This window comes from Aphis gossypii, chromosome 2, assembly GCF_020184175.1.
Source record: "Aphis gossypii isolate Hap1 chromosome 2, ASM2018417v2, whole genome shotgun sequence".
Lineage (NCBI taxonomy): Eukaryota > Metazoa > Arthropoda > Insecta > Hemiptera > Aphididae > Aphis > Aphis gossypii.
The window spans coordinates 36847959-36871808 of NC_065531.1; the positions used below are offsets into that span (position 1 = coordinate 36847959).

The 23850-nt window shown below is 25.0% G+C and overlaps 2 protein-coding genes across 2 annotated transcripts in view; one reads left to right on the top strand and one right to left on the bottom strand.

Annotated features, from left to right (window-relative positions):
* Positions 1–23850, top strand: part of LOC114130335 (PR domain zinc finger protein 10-like) — a 51832-nt gene that overhangs the window by 3401 nt on the left and 24581 nt on the right. The window contains exons 6-7 of the mRNA XM_027995292.2: positions 1325–1486; positions 1578–1745. Of these exons, the coding sequence (XP_027851093.2) occupies positions 1325–1486; positions 1578–1745 (330 nt within the window). The remainder of the gene's footprint in view (positions 1–1324; positions 1487–1577; positions 1746–23850) is intronic.
* LOC114130337 (uncharacterized) lies at positions 4784–11036 on the bottom strand. Its single transcript, XM_027995297.2, has 2 exons — positions 10592–11036; positions 4784–5764 (listed from the first exon to the last, which is right to left on the bottom strand). Exons 1-2 carry the CDS (start codon positions 10845–10847, stop codon positions 5382–5384), a joined length of 639 nt encoding a protein of 212 aa, XP_027851098.2. The 5' UTR covers positions 10848–11036; the 3' UTR covers positions 4784–5381.

The window sequence follows — 23850 nt, forward strand, 5'->3', positions numbered from 1 at the left end:
ATGGGTAAAAAGTTATTTAATATGTTGGATTAACCTCTTTTATTTTCTATTTATAGATTTTCTCTCCAAAGCGGTAGTCTATTAAGTATTGCTCGGTTTTAGTAAATTTAGTAAATTAAGTACTTACTCAGAACTGAGATGTCCAACATTTGTATAAGGTTGCAAATTAATGAGTTCTGTCTGTTTTAATTTAGCCTGAATTTATTATTTCTTTTTAATTAGTTTAGTTTTAGTTGAATGTGTGTATTTTAATACAGTGTCCGACAAAAAAAACCTCCCATGTTTAAAGATTGCGCTGTGTAGGTCGTGGTGATGGTACAACTATGGACGGGGTATCGATGGATAGCGATGTACGAGCCATTTTTAGTAGATGCAATGATGTGGTCTGGTAAACATCTAGCATTTGTCGTAGAGGAGTATATTCGTAATGGTGGTTCTGCGATTTCTACTCAGCGAGCATTTTGCATCCATTTCTAACTTGGCTAATCTAACTTAGTCTAACTTAAACCTGGTTTGGGTGTTCAACTTTAGAGCAATGGATTCAAACGAGCATTGTTTTTCTATCCAGAACAGAATCATGTTGGTCAAGTGGAACCGAATGCAAAATGCTCGCTGAGTAGAAATTGCAGAACTACCTTTACGAATATACTCCCCTATGACAAATGTGCGATGTTCACTGGTCCATGCCATTGTGCCTACTAAAAATGGCACGTACACCACTGTCCATCGATACCCCTTTTATAGTTGTACCATCACCACAACTCACATAGCACAATCTCTAAATATGGTAGGTTTTTTTGCCGGACCTTGTATTATGTTAATACTGACTATTACAATAAAGGGAAAATGTAAAGAACAATCAATGTTGTAACATTATTAAATTTATTGATGTTCTTTAAAAAATAGGTTTCCGTTCATCACTAATAGAAATGCATTCAAATAATTGTATTTTGTATGCAAAATGAAGTATAGATACCACATTGATTGTAATGGTTACTGATAAGATGTCTGTTACATATTTTATAAAATCAATTTTAAATTTTAGTATTAAAATTTTATTGTATGGATAATGTAAATCTATATTTATTTGTAGCAGTATAATCACACAGAGTACAAAAATGTTTTGTAAATAGTATTTATAAAATATTGATGTTATATTCAATATAATATTATTGTTGATTTAATATTACAAAAAATATAGTTAAATATATATATTAATATAGTACTATATTGTCTATAAACTAATTTTAAGTTAATGACAAATTATGATGTTTCATCTAATTTTAATAGTGTTTTTACTATAAATTTTTATAATTTTGTTCAGGGTGTGAAGATTGTAATAAGCTATATCAAAATGAATCAAATTGTCCAATTCATCGAGTTAATAGTATCATTGATCTAGCTGTACAAACTAGAGCTAGGGCATCATTACCTGCTACACATTTAAGAATTATGAAAATTAAAACTCAAGAAAATTTAAATAATAGTGAGTGCCGCTATACTCTATATCACAAAAGACTTAACACTATTGCGCACCTAAATTAAACATATAATTATAATTATTGTTTTTTTTTAAGAGTTTGGAGTATTTGCAAGGAAAACAATTCAAAAACATACCCAGTTTGGCCCATTAGAGGGTGTTAATATCAAGGATGAAGATTGTGTTGAAGAGCCTATCAATGATGAATTTAAATATTTATTGGAAGTAGATAAACAGTTTAGACGAATTGATGTATCAAATGAAGGTAAGGGATTTTAATGGATAAATTAATTATTGGGTTATCATTAAGTGTATGTACTGTGTATATAGATGGTAGTTTTAAACTTTGAGTTAGAATAAATTTTATATTATTTAAATATTTGTACGTGATAAATGCAATGATTTCCAGCTAAAAATTCTTGATTGAAGTAATATCTACTATAGGGTTTGTTTTGCTAATAGGATGTGTTTTTTTAACTATTATGTTTTATTATGTTTGGTGATACTTTAAGTAATATATGTAGCGTTTGAAAGTTTCAAAATAAGTAAACTTGGTGCAGTGCTGGATTTAGAACAGGTGCCGTCCTAGGCCTTTTTAAATATGCCACTCCTACCCCAAGAAAAAAAAATGTAGTAAATATTTATATAATTTTTTTTTTTTCATTTCTTACAAAATTGTTGGCCTAAGCGTAAATCCGGCCTTAACTGGGTGTCTAGTAGAGAGTTGATTAAACTTTATAACTAAATATTTTATAATGAAAACTACTTAACTGTTTTTATTTTAGTTTTAATTTTACTTGTATAATACACTTATTTTAAAATTGTTTATATTTAAAACTGAAGCATTGAAAAAAGATTTTTAATAATATACCTATTATATTATTTTAATAACTCTTTAAAGTTTGAGGTATAATATTATATTATTATAGTATTATAGACTATAGTCTAAATTATTATAATATGAATATTTTTGAGGGGATCTAAAAAAATAGCAGTGTGAATGTTGAATATGGTGAACATTGTTATATACTACTTAATACTAGTAAAATTTTAGTTTAGGTTATTTAGTTTACGTAAATGCACAGTACTGAATTTAGAGTAAGTGGAAGGCTCAATGCCTACCCAAAATATTGAAATATTGGGGTCTTCTCTGAAAAATTATTTTTTCTTTGCTATATAATAACTAGATTTATATTCAATATAAATGTTATGTATTATAAAAGTTTTATATTCTGTTAAAACATTTGAAATATGATGTTTTACAGCAAAAATTGATAAAATATTCTTAAAATACCTATAAAAAAAAAAAATTATTGTAATTAGTTTATTAAGCCATAATTTTTTCTTTGATCGAACAATTTGCAATCTGTATTTGATAACACAATAAATGAAAAAGATGACAGACATAATACTTACATAATAAAAACAACACATGAAGCCTGTGTTGAAAAAAATCATCCAGCTATGGTAATCTCTGGCAATTTTGTTTTAATTCATAATAAATTAATAGGCCATGACTCCAGTTCCTCTTGAGGAAGCATGGTGGAGAACCATAATTTATTACTTCATAATCATATTCATAAGCAAAAAAATAAAAAATAAAAATAAAATCAATATAATTATGATTTAATATTGATTATTATTTATATGCATTTACATCAGAACAATGATAGTATATATTAATGATGATTAATTGTGTTATTTATTTTAACATTAAAAATATGCATGTTATATTTATTGATATTTGTATAAAAAATGTCATTGAATCTACTGCATGGTTTTATTATTCAATTTTACTTAAGCGTATAAATATGTCTGTAAAGCTTTTATAGTATTAATATTAAATATGTATCATAAGAAAGTCTAGTTTGAAGTGTTCCAAACTGTATAGTGATGTTCTTATAAATTTATTATTATTATTATATTTGAATTCGCAAAATAGAACATTTTTATGAATTATATGAATTATATGAATTTCTGTACCTATGTTATACAATATACATGGTGTAACTAGGGAAATTTTGTATGAGCCATGAGGGAGGATGCTAGAATCGTATCAGTAGTATAGATACATTGGGGCTTCATCATTATACCTCTATTATTAATGTTCATCAACATTACTAAGCATACAAACAGTACACTAGTCACTAATAAATTTATTAAATTAAAAAATTCATTAATTAAAAAATAAATTATGAATAATAATTAAAAAATTAAATTAAAATAATTTAAAAGTAAAATTAATAATTTACTTAATAAGATAAATATATTTTATAAACAAGTATAAAATAATTATTTACCATATGGTACAACATTAAGTTATAACAAATGTATAGTAATAATAATAATAATAAAACAATTATAACTACCTGATTGACTATTGAACATTATACAGTTTAAATATAATTAGTGTAGTATACATTTTTAAGTATTATTTATTTATATTAATATAATAGGTATTACACTTATATTTTTTTGAGAAATTATCAAAAATAGCTCGGTAAAATTTTACTAACAATATTGTTGTATGCTAAAAATAGATAAAGAACTAAACCTCTCCTGTCCCATAGTCCATACTATTTTTCAATCAATTTTTAACGCCTCTCGTTAATAAAAAAGAGTGTTTGCATGTGACTGAACTTATTGGTTTATTAGTATTTCTATAGCAATTTATAAAATTTTGTTCAAATTCGAATTTGAACCTAAGTTTTTCAACAATATTTTTTAAATCACTAAAATCGTCATTCATATACATTATACACTAAAACATGACTAAGAAATTGGGAGGCTATGCCACTATGAATTGAAAACTAGATGGAGACTGACTAGGCCTCTTCTTTAATGTGACGTCATATATTTGTAATAAATATAAAATAAAATTTATTGTCTTTGACCAGCATTTTATATAGTAAAATATTTGTACCTTTTTAATTTACCTTACCAGACTTTTTTAAACTATTTATTTTACTATAAATTTTTAACGCAGAATATTTTGACGCCAGATATTATTTATCAGAACATTGATGAGTATAGAGTAGGTAATCTTAAAGTTGTATTACCGTTTGTCATCACTTATCATCCAGCTTAGTTGTTTTTAAATGTTTACTAGCCATTCCGTATAAACATACGTAAATTATAATTGTAATTAATAAATTTACTATAACGAATAATAAAAAATATACACATAGAACAAGGACTAAAGTTATATTTTATAAATTGATAATAATTATTTAATTTTTTCATCAATTTAACTACAATATAACAGGTAGATTATGTTTATGGTTAATAATTTAAAATAATAAATAGGTAATATGATTGTATATTATGAGACTAGTTTTGTAAAAAAACATGAATACAATTTCATTAAGATAAATGTTATTTTTACAAATCAATAGAAATCATATAATTAAATAAATAAATGTTTAACAATAAATAATAATAATAATATTGGCTAATAATTTATTGACAAGTCTCTAAAACAAAGAACAATGTCATTGTCTTAACGGCGATTTATATTAAAATAATATAAATATAGTAATATATAATATATATACAGTATTTTGCGTTAAAATAAATGAAGAAAACTTGTGAAGATCGCAGGCGTTTCATTGATATGCATAGGTATGCTGTACAAGTCTTAGATCTGATGATCGATGACAAGCACGCTGATTATTAAGAATTTAAAGGGATAAATAAAGAATATAACATTGTTATGCTCTCGTTCTCATATTTGAACGCTTTATGAGATGAAATCCAGTGTATTACCGCAAATTTATGTGTATATAATATGTATATTATATAGGTATAGTAAAAATGGTATAGGAGTTTAATATAAATGGTGCCTATGAAGTCGATTTGATGGCTATAAAATTGACCGGAGATGGATCGTGGTGGTGATGTGTTATCGTTTGTAGTAAGACACCCCTTTTAACTTATGATCATGGACTGAAGAGTCCAAGATGGACGGCGAATAAGCATGATAAGGGGAGGAGTGCTCAGGGGGCGAGTCAACGATCACATCGTGACTATGAACTGCTGGCGTATTCTTGATGTAGTACTTGTCCTTGGTATACTTGACGAACGGTTGTGCGTTATGGTGGGCTGACTTGAAGTGGTGATGGGGGGGACCAGCCTTGAAAAAAGCGTAGAATAATAGCATTTTTCCTATGACTGTGGAGAGTAGTGATAACGCAATCAGCAATGAAATTTTAGTCATAATGACGCCCAATACTCCAGCCAGCAATGTACCAGCCGTAGCCAAATAGCTTTGGATTCCTCTGCTCTCTGTAATAGTAATTAATATAATATTATTATACTTGGTTAATATCATCTCAGCTGTTTATCTATAATGGTTAGGTTAACCTAATGGTATGGGATAATGGGGCGTTTTTGATAATCTAAAGAAACAATACCCAAGTATATACTTTATCGGTAAGCATTTTCGTATTATTTTAAAGTTTAAACTTAAAATCTGAATGTGTTAATATTGTGTATTATTATTAATTAATTACTTATAAAAGCCTACAACGAACTTTTTATAATATTTTTATCTTTAAGTTTGATATTAGGCTAATTCATTTTAAAATTTAAACTAATAACAGAGAATTGGTTTTGCTGTACGCAAAAATTATATATTGTAGGTCTTTAAAACGTGTGTGCGTCTTTTGAGTATACGTATTAATTAAGTTCAGTTTAAAGTAATAATATTGTGTTATAATATAAATAAATTATCTCAGTTTTATTGAAGATAGGTATCATATATTTATAGATGGAGGTCATTTTTTTGATAGTATAAATATATAATATGTAATAGATTATATAGATGTTATCGAATTTGAAAATATGATACATGGTAACTATTTTTTTAAGACAGCAATAAATGAAAATATTTGTAAATTACATGAATAATAAATACATTTTGTTAAAAACTGTATTATTAAAACCTTATTCTAGTCAAGGTGTAATTTATAATTAAAGTATCCAATCAAATATTATGTTTGTTATGTATAGTTATTTTCTTTTTAATTATATACTTTTAAGGAACTAAGTGGTATAGTTATCAAAGTATATCTTTGTTAAAATATATAAATGCATGTAGTGATTATAGTAATTAAAGCTGAGAAGTGGAATAGCACTTATACATTTTCTATTGTATACACACATTTTCAAAAACATTTATGCCATATCTGTGTTAATAATGTATACAATAGGTATACATATTGTTGTATTATATGATACTATAAATTTAACTTCTTTAAACTTCCGTTAAAAATATACATTATACATAGACACATAGTCAATGTGTATACTAAATTTATTATTGTTATTTTTTAAATATATTTTTGTATTTTATGAAATCTATTATAAACTAAATTATTTTATTAAGATATCGATAATTTATATACTACAAAATATAATCTTTAAAATAATGTCTTTATAATTATGTGACTCATTGAGTTATACTTAAAACTTCACGTACAGGTGTAGGCGGGGCGCGGGGCACCTTAGTTGCGTCTCGTAAAAAAAGCATTCATGAATTTCGTCCCACTATACTGGTTAGGTATTAGAATTTTTATTTTGTTTTCAGGGGTTTTCCGTGATGTGTTAATTATTAGGAAGCCTGGGCTCTGATATTATATTAAATGCCTAATATTATAAATTACGTAAATGGATAGATTTTGTTACCGATTCCCGATTGATAAGGAATAATAAGCAAATTCGTTTATCGCCATCATGAACGATAAAACACGTTTTGTTTTATATTTATTATTTAATTTCTCAATGTTCGGGATTTACTAACTTGATATAAAACACTATTATTTATTTATTTATTTTAGTTTGTGGTTTAAGAATCCCTGGTTAAAATATACGAATAGCGTTCTACATTTTTTGGAACACAATTCGTGTATACCTTTTTTACGGAATGTAACTCGTTTGCTTCTGGTGTACAGGTGTCATTAGAATCAGGTATATCAACTCATCCATTTTTATATTTTCTACGATTTTTATCAGTTGGAAAATCATTATATCTATGTTATTAATAGCGAGGTTGTAAAAAGCCCAGATTTTATATCACTTAATGTAACTTACAGTAATTTTAGGCAATTAAAAATCATTTTGAATTGATTGATTGAGGTTAGAGTAGCTTATTGTATGTATTGATAGTACAATTAATGGAAATTAGGGTAAAATAAATTACCTACATAATATTACTATTGACCTTAGTATAAATTCAATAAATAATTCCGTTGAAAATTGATATTTTTAATTTTAACTTTGATTTTCAACATTTTAAGTATCTATAAAATAAAACTACGATTGTATCTAAATGAATAAACCCATCATGTTTATATTCTAAACGAATAATGATTACTGTATCTTTGTTTTAAATTGTAAAATTGCTTTTTATCATTGAATGATTTATTATTCAATTTTTTCTATAGGTAATATAGAATAAAAGTTGTTATAAAATGTACGTTTTTCTTAAAAAAAGAAACATGTCTCAACTCCCAAGTTACAATAAATAACATTCCAATTTCAGTTTGTTCGATGTAAAATATTTTGGATTTATGTTTTATAAAACATTAACCTCGAATCTCCATCTAAAAGAGAAACTTAGGGGCTAAGACTTTAAACAGTTTAAACGCTTATTTCCATCCACTAAGGACCTTTTTGCAGTTTAAAATTAATATTAATAAAAATTATTAATTTAAAAGTCCTTAAAAATACAAGCCTTCCAATCCATCTGTCTCCGCTTACTTTCTTATGTTCCGTGCAGAGGTATATAACAATCAATAACCATCACAAACATCCTGAAGTTCAAACTTTGAATCAAATCTCCAAAATGTATTATTTTCAATTCCAGAGAAAACTCCAATTGCTCATTAATTCTCTAATCGTTAAACTATCAACGAACACACTACTCCATACTCCTTGATGAAGATTAAAAAAAAAATGGTGTAGGACATTTTGCTTTAGCATCTCTCAAAAATTAACATACGAGATGGGTGTTATGTTTATCACTAGATAATCCCAATTCATATAATAATTATAGTTATTATTTTTTTATTTTATTTTTTATTGAATATATTATAACTTATAAGTGTTTTAAATTGAAATTTCTGTTTATTATGGACATATAGTGTTTTAAGTAAATAAAAAGCTTTATATTTTTTGAGAACCGTTATTAAGATACTGCTACTCTGTAGACTAGAAAAACAAGTATACTCTAGCCAAAACATAAATTATCATGTTTGTAGATTAGGTTTACAAGTCTAATCTGACCAAAAGATAAATTACCATAATATCTGTCGAATACAGGTTTTTACATTTAAATACCAAACATCAACGATACAAATATTCAAGTATGAAATGTTGAAATAAATTGGTTTTAATTTACCAGGATGAGTGCTGGTTTAGAATTATTTATTACGTATCAAAAAAATATAACCATAGGTATAAACTATAACTGCATTTTTTTAAGTTTAATATTATTTTATACAATTTTTCTGGGTTTTTGAATATACATATACAGTATGTTCACCAATTTAGGGAACACTGAAGTCGTCGGCCGGATTATTTTTTTACAAACTGGTGGTATATAAATACACATGTTTCAATACATTTCAAATTTTTTTGAAAATTTGGTCTGCGTATGCTCAGTAAAAACTTTTTTTTTGAACACCATATTCGGATTGGCCTATTTTTGAAAAGTAATTCTGATGTATCAACTATGGTTTTAAGTTCAAAATTGATTGAATAAGAGCCATGTCAATTTTATTAAATAATACATTTTTAAAATTATTTTTTAAAAATTTATAAAATCATTTGTAAATAATTCTAATTGGTTACTTTTAGAATATTTGTACGTTATTATTTTTTTTTTTTTAGAAGTGTTATAAACAAAACTAACATAATATACCTAAGTATAAAACTATAACACTTCTAAAAATTTTTACGTACAAATATTCAAAAATTAACCATTAAGAATTAGTTTTAAATAATTTTATAAATTTTTAAAAATAATAAAATAATGTATTATTTATTAAAATTTACATGGCTCTTATTTAGTCAATTTTGAATTTAACACGATAGTTGATACATCAAAATTGCTTAAAAAAAATAGATCTATCCGAATATGCTGTTCAAAAAAAAGTTTTTACTGCATGCGTAGAGCAAAATTTCAAAAAAATTTTGAAATATTTTGAAAAATGTGTATTTATATACCACCAGTTTGTAAAAAACTAAAATTGAATTATCCCAAAAAAATCCGGCCGAGAAATTCAGTGTTCCCTAAATTGGTGAACACCCTGTATATCTGTAGCTTTTTAAAAATTAACATAAATATTAATTTTAAACTTTATTACTATAACTATAAGGATAAAGAATTTAAAGTTTAAACTTTTCCTTTTCGTGTGCTATTTATAGACATTTGAAATTATAGAATAAAAAAGCTAGAAGATAAAATATGGATCTCATATTTTTTTACGGAAGTTAAAAAATACTAAATATACATAGGTTGTCACATTTGTTGTATTAGCGTTCTAATTGAAATTTGTCAAAACTATAAAAATTCAAAAATTATTTTGTATTTAAAAATTTATGATTATTTTTTTTTAACTTTAATACTGTAAGCTTGATAGTTTAATACAAGATTATTATACGTTTTTTTGGCAATGTAAGTACATTTATTATGAACGATTCAAGTTCAAATTTTGACGTTATTGGATATTTAAATGTATTATAATTTATTAAATCTTCTAAATAAATTATTTTTTATTTGATATATAATTTCACAATCAAAAATGTCGTTTATTTAATCATAAGATATAACTTAATGAATTATTATAGTTGATTTGATAACTCAAAGTTTAAGAGAATTAAAATTTCTTGTTTTTAAAGTTAACAAAAAACATAAATGTTATGATATTATGAGCTTACCATAATAGTATGTTTTGTGAATGATTTTTTGGCATATCAAAAGTAATGAGTAATAGAAGCTTGAGAGTATTATAATATTAGATAAATTTGATTTTGAAAATCTTAGAAAACTTAGTTTTTGTTTCCTATCATGTAAAATAAAATAATACAATATTGATAGTTTAAACTTACGTAGTTGGTGCTTGGCACAAAATTCTGACGAGACCGAGCATATTGTGGGTGTTACGTAATCGTTGATGAGCCTGGCGGCAATAGCAGTCACATTGACGTTAATCCCTGCTCCGTTTGGGTCAACGTTTTGCTGCTGTACATTTGTTTCCGATATCTCGGCTGATTGTTGTAGGTTATCTTGTTCCGCTGTTGCTGTAGCTAAACTCGAAATCGCAAGACACACCGCTGTGGTCGTTATCACTATACGCATAATCATTGTTGCTATTTATTGTCACTAACGCACCCTTGCTTTTTTTGTAATGTATTTATATTGTGTTCACTAATTAGTTATATATTATATGTTCAAACAAATGCATATATTTTGTCGACTTGAACAAAGTGTTAACCACCGCACGCGATCGCGTTCACGTGCAGAATGACTGTTTGCTTGTCATACCCTGCGAATGCCATTTGGATTTTGCCCGCGGATTTTTAATTTCGAAAACAAGCTTAACTGGTTTTACGTACTCGGGACGCGTATCGTTTCCGTTTGTTCTTCGCGTATCATCTGGAAATAAAGTTTATCTGGGTCACACTGCTCCCGGCCCTCCGCCATCCTGCACCGCCACCCACCGTATTCGTACAGTCTGCAAAAATCTAGATGCATGCACGTGGCACGTCTTGTCTAAGTTAGGCCTCTTGTTATTTTTTACTTACATTAGAAACGTTTTTGAAAAAAAGATTTTCACCGAGTGACCTTGGTAGGTGGGGGGGAGGGGTAAAAGATCCAACTTGACTCATTTCTCCTTGACCATATTCATCAGTGGTAGGTATATTACTTCCATGTGATCTAATACTCGTTTGATTTCAAATTTTCAATTTGTGTACGCCGCCTCTTTCCTTCCACATATTATATTACAGACTGAATGATTCAAAACGATTTTTACACTTGTATTTGAAGCTAATTTTTAATCCCTAAAATAATCTAGTCATAAATCAGGATCGTGCTCGTATCAAATACATTCTTAATGGTTCATATTTTATTAGATGAATTTATTTTTATTTGAATTTCACTAATTTTTATACAGAGTTATTTACCAAGTACGATTCGTTACCTTCATTTTTATTTTTAATAATGAATTTATTTAAATTTTTATTTTAGAAATTTGAAATACATCCAGACTATATTTTTAAACTCTTAAAATTCTTTTGTACTACTTAAGTAGTATCTTGTGGCTATGTAAACTTTTGTTTTTAATTGAGAATCCACTTTTTACTGTAAATTATTTAGTAGATATTTTTTTTTAAATGTTGATATGCTTGTGTAATTTGAAACTTGAATCGATAGTTTTTACTTAATAAAATGTTTGTATTAAAGGTAATAATCCTTTGATGGTTTTACAAACATATAAAATATATGAAATAATGCATCTAGTATTATACTTGGAGAATTTTTACAAATTATAAATGTTGATAAATTAATATAAATTATCAACATTTTTACTATAGTTCCCATATTTTTCAAACCCATTATGTCATAGACATATTATATCCTTAGCGTATAAATTTAAATAACTTAAAAACCCTTTTTTGGATACTTCAAAATTTTTAAAATTAACATTTAATTATAAATAATTAATTTAAGTAATAATTCAATGTATAAAAAAGTGATTTTAATTTGAAAAACAGAAGTTTTTATTTCTAAAAAACATTTCTTAAGTAATACAAAATATCTTGAGAATTTAATGTTATTGTCTTAAGATATTTTTAAAATTTTCAATATTATAAGATTTTGAATAACTGTATTATCGAAGAAGAAATTGTTTAGTGAGATTGTTTGATGAATTACCCAGTACATGTTCATATTTTATAAATATTAATAATATTATATATTTAAAATTTCAGAGTTAGTATGTATTATATGGACAACAAATTTATGTCTAAAAATTAAGTTAACGTAAGTCATGACTGACGTATAATTTAATGAATGTAGAAAAGGTTTTTTATTTTAATCGTTTAAATATCTCATTATTCATTAAATAGTTACAAGTTATATTTTATTTAACATTTTAATCTAGTAAGTATATGTATGTATATGTTTTATAGGTTGAAAATGAAATTTTATTATTGTATTAATAAATCCTGTAGATTATATTTGTGATTGGTTTCAAATTTCAATGTCTAATTTAGATTTTCATTTTCAATAATATTGTTTCAATACTCTTTTTTCTTTGTTTATTTATAAAAGTTTTTGTTTACCTTAAGGTTTAAAGTATTAATTAAAATAAATAGTTCCATGTTACTACATGCGTGTATGTAGGTAGTATATTGAGCAGTTAATTTTGAATATAAAAATGTTTGGTTTCAAAAAATGTTTGGTTAGAATAATTATGTCTAATATAATATCATAGGATTAATTAGCAGGATTTATTAAACGTCATATTAAGGTGTTGTGAATAAACTGCTAATGTATATTAGGTATTACTTTAGATAATCGTTGGACATTATTATTTTATAAACAAAGTATGTAGTGATCATCGTAGCTTATTGGACTCAAATAGGCAGGTCCCGATTTATACGTCACTAACGTGAGAAAACAATTGTTAGTTGTACTTACTAAACTGGTTAATGGGGTCAATGTTTATATTTAAGGGCATAATTTCACATTTTTTAGTTAATTTTTCCGATTTTATCTCAAATATTCTGACGATTAATACTATTTCCTTCACTTATCACATCTTAAAATGATTTAGTTTTTAAAAGTATTTATTTTACATAATTTTAAGTTATTACGGAAAGATTTTTAAAAATAAATATTTTTTCTATTTGCATGGTTATAAATGCTATGCTCTTTCTTAATGAATGATAATAAACATTTAAAATACATATTTATAAATCATAATATTGATTATTTATTATTACTTAATAAAATTAATTTTTTTTATTACAATATGTATGTGTATTTTTTTATTCTTGGATGTTTACATTATTGACTCATTTGACTAACGGATTTAAATGTACTGGACTCAAAGTAAGTCCCATTCATTGGCGACTTCTTTATTTGGTATATGTGATTTATTCATTTTATCCTTTGTTACAAAAATAATATTTCACCTACAGAATAATGTTTAAATTTAAATATTGTTTTAAAAGTTCTTATTTTTATTACATTTTTACTCATTAAATTTTCTTTTAATTTTATTTCTATAATATGATAAAATAAAAATATATTAATTTTTTTGTCACCTTTCATCTATAATATAATTACTACTTATACTATTCAAAACATGAAAATAATATGATAATTATTTTTTAAATATATTCATTATATTTTTTCTTACTCGATTAATGAAAACGTATTATAGAAAAGTGTATATTAATTAAAATTGTTGTATATGAATTTAATATAATTTGCAATAAATCTTTTTATTTTTGAATAAAATATATTTCTATTACTACAGTTGAAAAAAGCAATCTCATTTATCTATGTTTAACTATTGAACAATTGTAATTTATGTTGGAGTCTAAAACTACATTTTGTACATTTCATATGATATTTTCTTTTATATGTTCGGCTCATATGTCTTATGACTTTGTTTTGTAACATTTGATACTTTTATTTTATGTATCAAATTATAGTGATAGTTTATAGATAGAGTTTCAATAAAGAAAATAAAGTAGAAAGAAAGTTTTCTTTTTTTAATGTAATTCGATCGTCTATTAAATCAATAGCGTTAATGAATTTTTACTAAGGCACATAATATCACTAAAAATATTTAAAAATAATTATTGTTATTTTGGTACTTATACTGTCTTTTGTCGTCTGTTATCTCGTAATTATTACAGATATGATGATTCAATATATTGCCTTGTATTTTATCAAATATTGTATCGTTGTATGTTATATTAATATGTATATCAATCAAATGTGTTACGGAGAATGTGGAAAAGTCTAGGCTTTCAATAAATTGCTTGACATTTTTCGGGTCATAGTGTAAAATGTTGGATTATATAAGATAATTTCAACATTCCTGGCTCACATTGGGCGATTCTATACATTTTCTGAGAATTTTATTAAATGTCTAGTTTTTTATATCGTGACATTGTTTATCTTCATTAATAATTTTTTTTTCAAATCAAATATTTTGATTAAGAAATTGTTATTGTACTAAAGAATAATAACTATTTTAATTTTAATTATATTTGGTTTACTAATACTTAAAAAATTGTTGTTTTCGTGCAAAAATTTAAAAGGAGCCAATTTATAGAGGGCTTATTTTAGTAAAAACTCTTTTAGGATTCATATTTTAAAGTTTTACTAGAGGTGAGTAGATGGGGAAGAAAGTATATTATTTAGATAACAGATAAGAACAAATTTAGTGAAACATTTTTTTATTTAAATTCTTATTTTTGAATTAAAAATATAATTTAATCCAATTCGCATTTTAATAATAAAAAAAAAATGTTTAATAGCGCAATGGTTTTCTTCAAATAATAAAACCTAACCGAAGATGTCGGACTTCTTTTTTATAGGTTTTAACTGTTTTGAGTATACCCCGTCATTGAATAAGTTACTGTAATGAATATTGTGCTCAATTTGAATAAATTCAATAAATATAAATAATTAAATAAATTTAAATAAATCATTGTATGTGGAAAATGATTTCAAGTATATTTTATGTAGGTAATTCATTTCTATTTCTATTAGTAATTTATTTTTTTTATTAAGAGTAGTATTGGTAGGTTAAAATAATTTTTAGCCAAAAACGTTTCTCATATTATATTATATTAATTATATTACAATGTTATATCATAGGTGTATATTAATATTTTTGTTAGATATTAATCAATATATTGACTTACCGTTTAATTGCGTGTATAGGTTTGTTGTACAAATACTTTAAAATTAGTCAAGATATTATTTAAATTTGTTGTAATATAGAAAATAATAATAAACGTAATGGAAAAAAGTGCATAATTAATTTAATCTATAAAGTATACTAGACTACTAGAGTATTCGTAAAGTAAATAATGCAATATATTAGTTTTAGTTACTGTTTACTACTAATACAATTTGATTATGCAAGTTGAAAGGTAATCTGGTCCATGTTATTTATTCAATAAACATTACAATTTAACTAAAATAATTATTAGTTTCAAATATCAAATGATATTGCACATGATTTTTACTAGTTTTGGATCCGATTAAAACAGCCGGAAATTAATATATTCCACTCAATTTATATCATTATTTTCATAAATAAAATTAAAAATATCTGGGTTTACAATTATTAATTATTAAAATTAGTAGTAATATAACACGTTTATACAATATTTATCATTATAATTGATATGATGATATAATTGCTGTTGTCAAATACGAAAAGTAGGTACTGTAAATATACAATTTCTTTCAGATAGTGTTTCATGCTAGAGCAATATGATTCACATCAATTTTAAATTCACTTAGAAGTCCAACAAATTTGTTAAATTTATAATCTTAAGAATAAACTAATGAAGCAAATAACTGTAATAACTGAAATTACCATAAACATTGCGATTTTTTAATCTTCTTTATTAAAAATGTAGTTATTGGATGCAAATTTATTATTATTAATAATAAACCATTGCTATAATCTTGATTTACCTAATATAAATAAACGGAAAATTGAAATGGAATCTAGTGACAAACATTTGTATTAAATGTGAAAAATTTAACTTTAAATTTAGAATAAAAATCATTTATATCGTAGTATATTTTACAGTATTGTGTTTAACGACGATTAAGGCGTAACATGAAATATTTCGCAGATATAACCATGAATTTGATTCGTGTATTTTTTACTGCACAATAGAGTTATTATTGAACTAATTAAAAAAAAAATTGTTTAATGCATTCTACCTTACTCTTATTTTACTTCTTTAATTAATTCTTCATTAAGATTTCGAATTTGTACTATGTAAATATTTTTTGAAATAACTAACTTATTTTTTTTTTAGATTCTGAACAAAGTGATGAAATTATTAATTTTACAATGATGTGTTTTTTTTTTGTGTGTGTACACCATAACTTGTCGAAATAATGCTTCAATTTAAAACTTCAGGGGTGGTTTCCGGTGGAAAATTGAATATCTTGGCGCATTATAGAGGTCAAAACTAAGAAGTTTCTAGCAGTTTTCTAAGTATTGTTTTTGGAAATGTCTATAAAACAATGTTGAACGACCAAAAAAACTTGAATTTCGAATTTTTGAATTTAGGTTTCTTATAAGTTGTTCTTATTGTAGTTATACAAAGTCAAAAATCGTTTGTCACAATTTTTGCGAAATATTTCAAAATCGCGAAAATTTGCAAGTAATTGTGACGAACGATTTTTGATTGTTTTTAATTACATTAAGAACAACTTTTCAAGTGTTTTTGGTGATTCTAAATGTTTTTAGAGATATTTCCAAAAATAAATTGAAAATTTTAAAATCCAGAATACTTTGAAAATTTAACTATGTATATATATATAGATAACACTAATATAAACATTTGGTAATAATTTCAAGTATTTACAGAGATTAGTTTTTGAGTAGAAAAATCAATTTTTTTGAAAACGGCTGGAAACATCTTACTTTTGACCAGGGCTTGAATTTGAAAAAAAAATTTCGTTTTACGTTATTTTGAATAAAAGCGTTACACAAATTTTGAGTTAATCGTTATTCAGAATGTAAACTTTTACAATGTTTGCGTTTTTTTTATCAGAATTTAAATTTTAAATGCATTTACGTACCTGTTTCAAAGTAACAGAGCAATAGGGCATCACTATTAGCTATTGGCAATACAATTATTCTATTATACCTAAGTATTAAATTTTAAAATTTTTTTAATAATATTTAGATTATTAATTATTTTTTTTTAATGGTATATCATATATTTTGTTAAACGTTACGTTTTGTTTTGTGTTATTTAATTATTTATGTTTATAGTTTTCCGTTATAATTGCGTTTACAAATTTCAATCGATTTTTGTCAAATATAACGTTATTATAATATTTTCAAGCCCTGCTTTTGACTTCTATAATGTACCCACGATATTCAATTTTCCACCGGAAACCACCCCTGAAGTTTTAAATTAAAGCATTATTTTGACAAGTTATAATATACACAGATAAAAAAAAATACACATCATTGTAAAATCAATACATTCTTCACTTCAATCAGAATCTTATATACAGCTTTTTTTGTTGTTATTTATTTAGTTTAGTTTAATTTATTTTTGTTTAATTCCAATATGTTGCCGTTGCATGTCGGATTATTTTCATTACCTACCAATGCACTTTTATTATATATTCAAACAATTTTATAATTTTTATCAATAAATCTTTTTTTTTTAATTTACTTGAAATTTTATTTTAGCGTTTACCTATTATAAAATATTTCCGCACACCACTGAATCGTTGATAGATATAATTTAATTTGAGGAAAAAAATATAAATGTTTTAATAATTCGCACAGTGTCCGTTATATAAGAATCTGAATGATTAAATAATAAGCAAAACCGGATAAATATCTACATAAAAATTACGCTAAGTAAATTTATATTTGTCTCGACTGAAGTCTGTATCTTATTGATGTTAATGTGATTGACTTAATCCTGGTTGTGGGTCATTTGTTAGTATAATAATTATTTTATACAAGGTATCAAGTGACCTGATATTTAGAATAGATTGGTAATAAATTTAAGACATGGACTTGCTTAGGTCGAAGCTTAAAGGCAAAATCATTTTTTTAATTTTATTAAGTTTCATGCTATATTATTTGTAATTAGAGTAAGTGTGTTTTAGTAGTAAGTGTAAACTTAAAAAAAAAATGTGTATTATACAAAATTAATATTAGGGTAATTTAAATAGTACCACGCCTCGCCTGCTTAAATTATATAGATTTGAAGAAGAAGGTTTGACCTATACACATGCAGTGTAATGTATATAATTATGTAGTTATGCTATTCCTCTATAGTCTAGACTAGTATGATTTCATAGCCCAATAGTATTATAATGGAAACATCATGCGTAGGAACTTATAATATTATACAAGTCAGAGAGTAATAGTTTGTTTATACAATTTACAATTCCAATTGGTGAGATAATTTGATCTCTTAGTATCGACATTTTAGAAAAGGACTTTAGTTTCTTGTTGATAATACCTATTTTTTTTTTTTTTTTCTTTACAAATGGTTTTAATAAAGTATATGCAGGAGAAGAGCAAAATAGTGATGTAAATTGTAACAGATTTTATAGTATTTGCTAGCTGAGCTCTTTATTAGAGTTATAGGTATATTTATACATTTTATACATATTCGGCACGAACAAAAATTGTAACAACGTGTATACTATCAATGTTAAGAATTCTAGATGATGGTTAAATACATTAAAATAAAAACCTATCGCTCACGCGTACTAATCTGGTGTAGGTACTCTCATATTTATTCATTTTTGGTTTTATAAAATAAAATTTGTTAGTATAGTTAAAAGTTTATTATCCAGTTCTTGTTGTGATACTTGTTTTATATAACTAGAGGAATTTTATTTTGTTATATTTTTTTACAGCTTAAACACTTATATATTTAATGTAATAAGAGAGTATACGAATGCTTGAAACGGATCTAAAAGGATAAATTGTGTATAAGTCATATACTAATGCAAATTATATATTTATACGTGATTAAGCTACTTTGAAATGTGTCCAAAAATGCGAATGCAGTTGGTATACCAATTGATTCTATTCGGCTACAGTATACAGTTGTTAAATTTGTGGTAAAATATATTATATAAACTTAATTTAGATAGATAATGTATTTTATATGTATTTACGTATTTGCTACGTGTCTGTACCTACATGTCGATAGGTTAATTGAATTTTTTTTTTAATTAATGGACGTGGAACATACATGAGTACTGATAAATTAAAACCCAGAGAAAGTATTATTATCAATAAAGATAAACGATTTTACAGTTTAGTATAATTTTAAATTATTATTGAAGATTACTGTATGCTTTGTTCTAAGTTTATATTATTTTTTCAATTAATATAGTACATATATTTTCCATGAACGTGCGTGTGTGTTTTCAATTTTATTTTTATAAATTGATATTGGTTTCGTTTTGTTATTTTAGAATGCATTGTAATAACTCGTAACAAACACCATATCAATAAACCAGATTCTAAATCTCTGGTCTAGTATTCGTAGTACTGATAGGCGTGAACCAATGTACCGTTTATTACTATGTTATATCGATTACTCCGCTTACTGGTTTGACTGATCCACTTTAAGTGCTTAAAAGAAATTTGTTAGTCAGTATTTGATTTTGATAATTTTCACTACTCGATGTATTCAATCCTACACACTACTTCATTTTTTTTTAACATACTTAAATTGATTTCGATTTCTTTTCGTAAGTCGAGATCAGTTTGTATCCTGGTAATGAATAGCGCATTCTGTACATATTTTAAATTCTAATAAATAGTTTCTTTTGTTCTATGATGACATTTGTTCATTGCTTTTTTATCTAACATTTATTAAAGCCACAACAATTTTTTTAAGTTGTTTTCGAAATAATTTGATTAGTAATGGGAGATAAATTCATTATGTTTGAATAACTTGAAGTTTTCTTAGAAAATTTTTTTAAAAATGATAAATTATTGGTTTTTTTTTTAAATTTAAAACACTCGCCATATTATGGCATACTCTAAACTCTGATTTTATTGAACTTATTTTTTAAAATTACGATGATGACTAATCGAAGTATGTCTATGTGATTTCTCGTTTGAATTGTATAAACAAAATATTGTTCCTAAATGTAAAAAATATGCGAGGTAATCCTCTTACTTCTTCACTCCGTTCATATAAATTTAAATAGTTATAATTCATAAACTACTCATCAAATTTTAATATTTATGTATCGAAATTCTCTGAAAATATTTGCTTAGAAAAATGAATTTAAAAATATATGTTATCATCCAAAAAAGTAAATTATAAACATTATTATTATATTATAATGATAAATAATATTAAAAAATATATTTTTTTTTTAAATGTTGTTTTATTTCAACTGTAAATTGTTGAAGAAAAATATTTTCAAAAACGTTAATAGATTTTGAAACAATAAGTGTTTTTCGATAAAATAATCGCACTATAATATAATACTTTGATATTTCTGGGTGTTGCTTCTTTATATAATTTTCTCTTTGCATTTTTAATCCAATTATTATAATCATATAGTCATCTTCTATGCATATTGTACGCATATACATAATTATTATTATAATTGTATTATTGACTATAGATATTTTATTAGTGTTATGCAACTACTTGTTATGGAACTCGTTACAATTAACTGTTACTAAAATCATTTAATTTTAGTTTTTATTAATAAGGTATGTAATATTTATTAATGTACAAGAGTTGTTTTACGCTGTTCTTTTATCTATCAGCCAACTAAAAATTGCCATGACTGTTCTTTAATTTTTAAGTTCAATTGTTTTACTGATGACTGCATGTTTAATTATTGTTTTGTTGTTGACTTTTCTCGATTTTCTCTGTTCTATGTTTTTAAATAATTGCTTTTTATTAAACATAATAGTATCATGCCCATTATCCATTCACGGTTAAAGATTAATCCTCAAATAATTTGTTGTTGCAAAAAGCAAATACTATTCTACGGAAATGATTATTCTTACTTATAAATAAAACGCTTTAATTATTCATTCTTGTTTTAATAGTCGTTTTCTTTTATACTATACGACGATCAAAGTTATCAAAAAGTATAACGCCTATCGTAGTATTTTTTGTAATTATGTGTATATAGTTGATTTATTTTTGTTATTAGTTTTACCTAACTATTTCAAATTAACAATAATATATTAAGATTTATAAGCGAAAGTAAAGAAGTAAAAAACAACATAACAATTTCATTTTTGGTTTTTAATTTTTCAATCACATTGTGGCTATCAATTACGTATAAACTCTCATTGTTAAATTTACCAAGAAAACTATAAGAAATTTCATTTTTGGAATTGAATTCAAAGATAGGTTATTATAATTTACGAGTCATAAAAAAAAAAAATGTTGTGATATGAATATTAAGATTATCTTACAAATCGGTGGTTATAGTGAACAAAAACAAATCTATTCATATATCCTAATTATTTTTTTATAAATGGTATTTTAGAACATTATTTTTTCTGTGCTAAAGTATTATCATTTAACACTAGATTAATGATTAATTTGACACAACGAATTAGATATAAAAGACTGATTCTAAATAATCTATTGTATGCATGCTAAAATCTCTATCTACTGTCGTCTAATTATAAACACCACAACTCCATTAATTTTTAAACTTCTCATGTAGAAAACTACTCAAACCTATTTGGGCATACGAAGTTTGGCCGTTCTATATAATGTCCAGGCATCCTATTAAAATGTCCGAACATTATAGAAAGTTCTTGAATAATTTTCAAATTGTCCAAAAATATGGGCCAGTCTATTCAATTCCTGGGCAATTTTGTTCTTGAATTCTTGCCTAAGGTTAATATTTTTATTACAAAGTTATATTTTTTTTTCTTGACAATTCGTGGAAAAGATTATATATTTTTTTTATAGAGAACGATTTTGAAATATAGCTGTAAAATAATAAATTATCGAATTACAGCAGAATATGTTAGATATCACATTCGGTGCGTCTTTGGTGTGTGTATGTGTATGTTTGTAGCTAGAGTGTATTAAAAGGGGGCGGGGGGGGGGAGTTAATGAAATATTTAAGTAATAAAATGTATACACTACTTAATTTAAGACAATTAACCGTATCATTTATAATTTGACTACATACTTTATAAATTCTCAGTGTTTGTTCAGTTATACTGTATTAATTAAATTTTTGTGGCGTGTGAATTAGTTGGTATTGTTAACGTTATATATCAGGGGTGGCCAAACCGCGTCTCGTGAGACGCATGCGGCTCGCATCTTATCGTACCTAACATTTTTATAAACAATTTTTTTTAATATGAATGTATGTATTATATAATAATATGATCTCTTTTTTTTTATATTTATTTTGGCTCTTCCATATTTATTAATACATTTGGTGGCTTGCGAGTCTCTTCTCGCTGGCCACCCCTGTTATATATTGACCTGCTATTTCAGATACGATAAAATTGATTATCTTATTAATAAATAAATAATAATATAATACATACAGTCAGATAATTCTTTAATACTTGTATACCGATACGCATGTATAAAGTCAGTTTGTATATATAAATTATATAGAAGTAGTATATTTATTGATAAAACAGCCATTTTATGAATCAAAGCAGTGTGTGTGTGATCGCGTACGCGTGCGAAGTGACTGGTTCAAAAAATATGTAGTTTAAGTATAAACACGTTTAGTCGGTTTATGGATCATATTTATTTAGAACTGTTGCACATTTTTTGGTTGGTATTAGTTTAAGAGATATTTGATGTTAATCTAGTATTCTACCCAACTGACATTAAAAAAACCTGATCTACTTTTTTTATGTTTCTTTGTCGGCCTAAAACATCACAATTTTATTTTTTTTAATATAATTGGTTAGTTAGTATAAGTATGTCAGTAATGATAATAAAGGTGTAGGTTGTTTGCACGATCTTATTTAATGTTTTTATGTTAAGTACCTATTAAGTTTCCAGTAATTGCATTGAGGTGAGTCTGTATCTCTAAATACAGATAATTAAAATCCGAATCAATAGTAGTGCACGTCTTCACTTATTTTATGCATGTCTTCTTTTAATTAAAGAATTACTTTTTCCTTTTGAGGCGACGAGTTTGTAGTATATTTCAAATTACAACCATATTATGATTATTTTCAAATACCTAAGAACTATTATCTTAAATTATACTTCGGATTAAATTTAATAATTTATTATAGTATAATAAGATAATATAGTATTATAGTGCATAATATAAGTAAAAAATTTCAATTAACTGTATACTGAATTGTATATCTATTATGCAGTGGCACTCATTATTTAATAAAGTATTTAGGTATTAAAATAGGACAAATTACTAAATGATTTCTGGAAGTTTGGCTTTGATATTATCGTAAACAAATTATCTGGATTTGTAGTTTTTCTTGTGTTTATGTCAACAAAAAACGTTGTGTATAATTTGTTTTACTATTAATAAAAAAATGTCAATTAACTAGGTATAATTGTTAATTTGTATATTATCTTTTTATCTTTTACATTACTTTTTATGACCA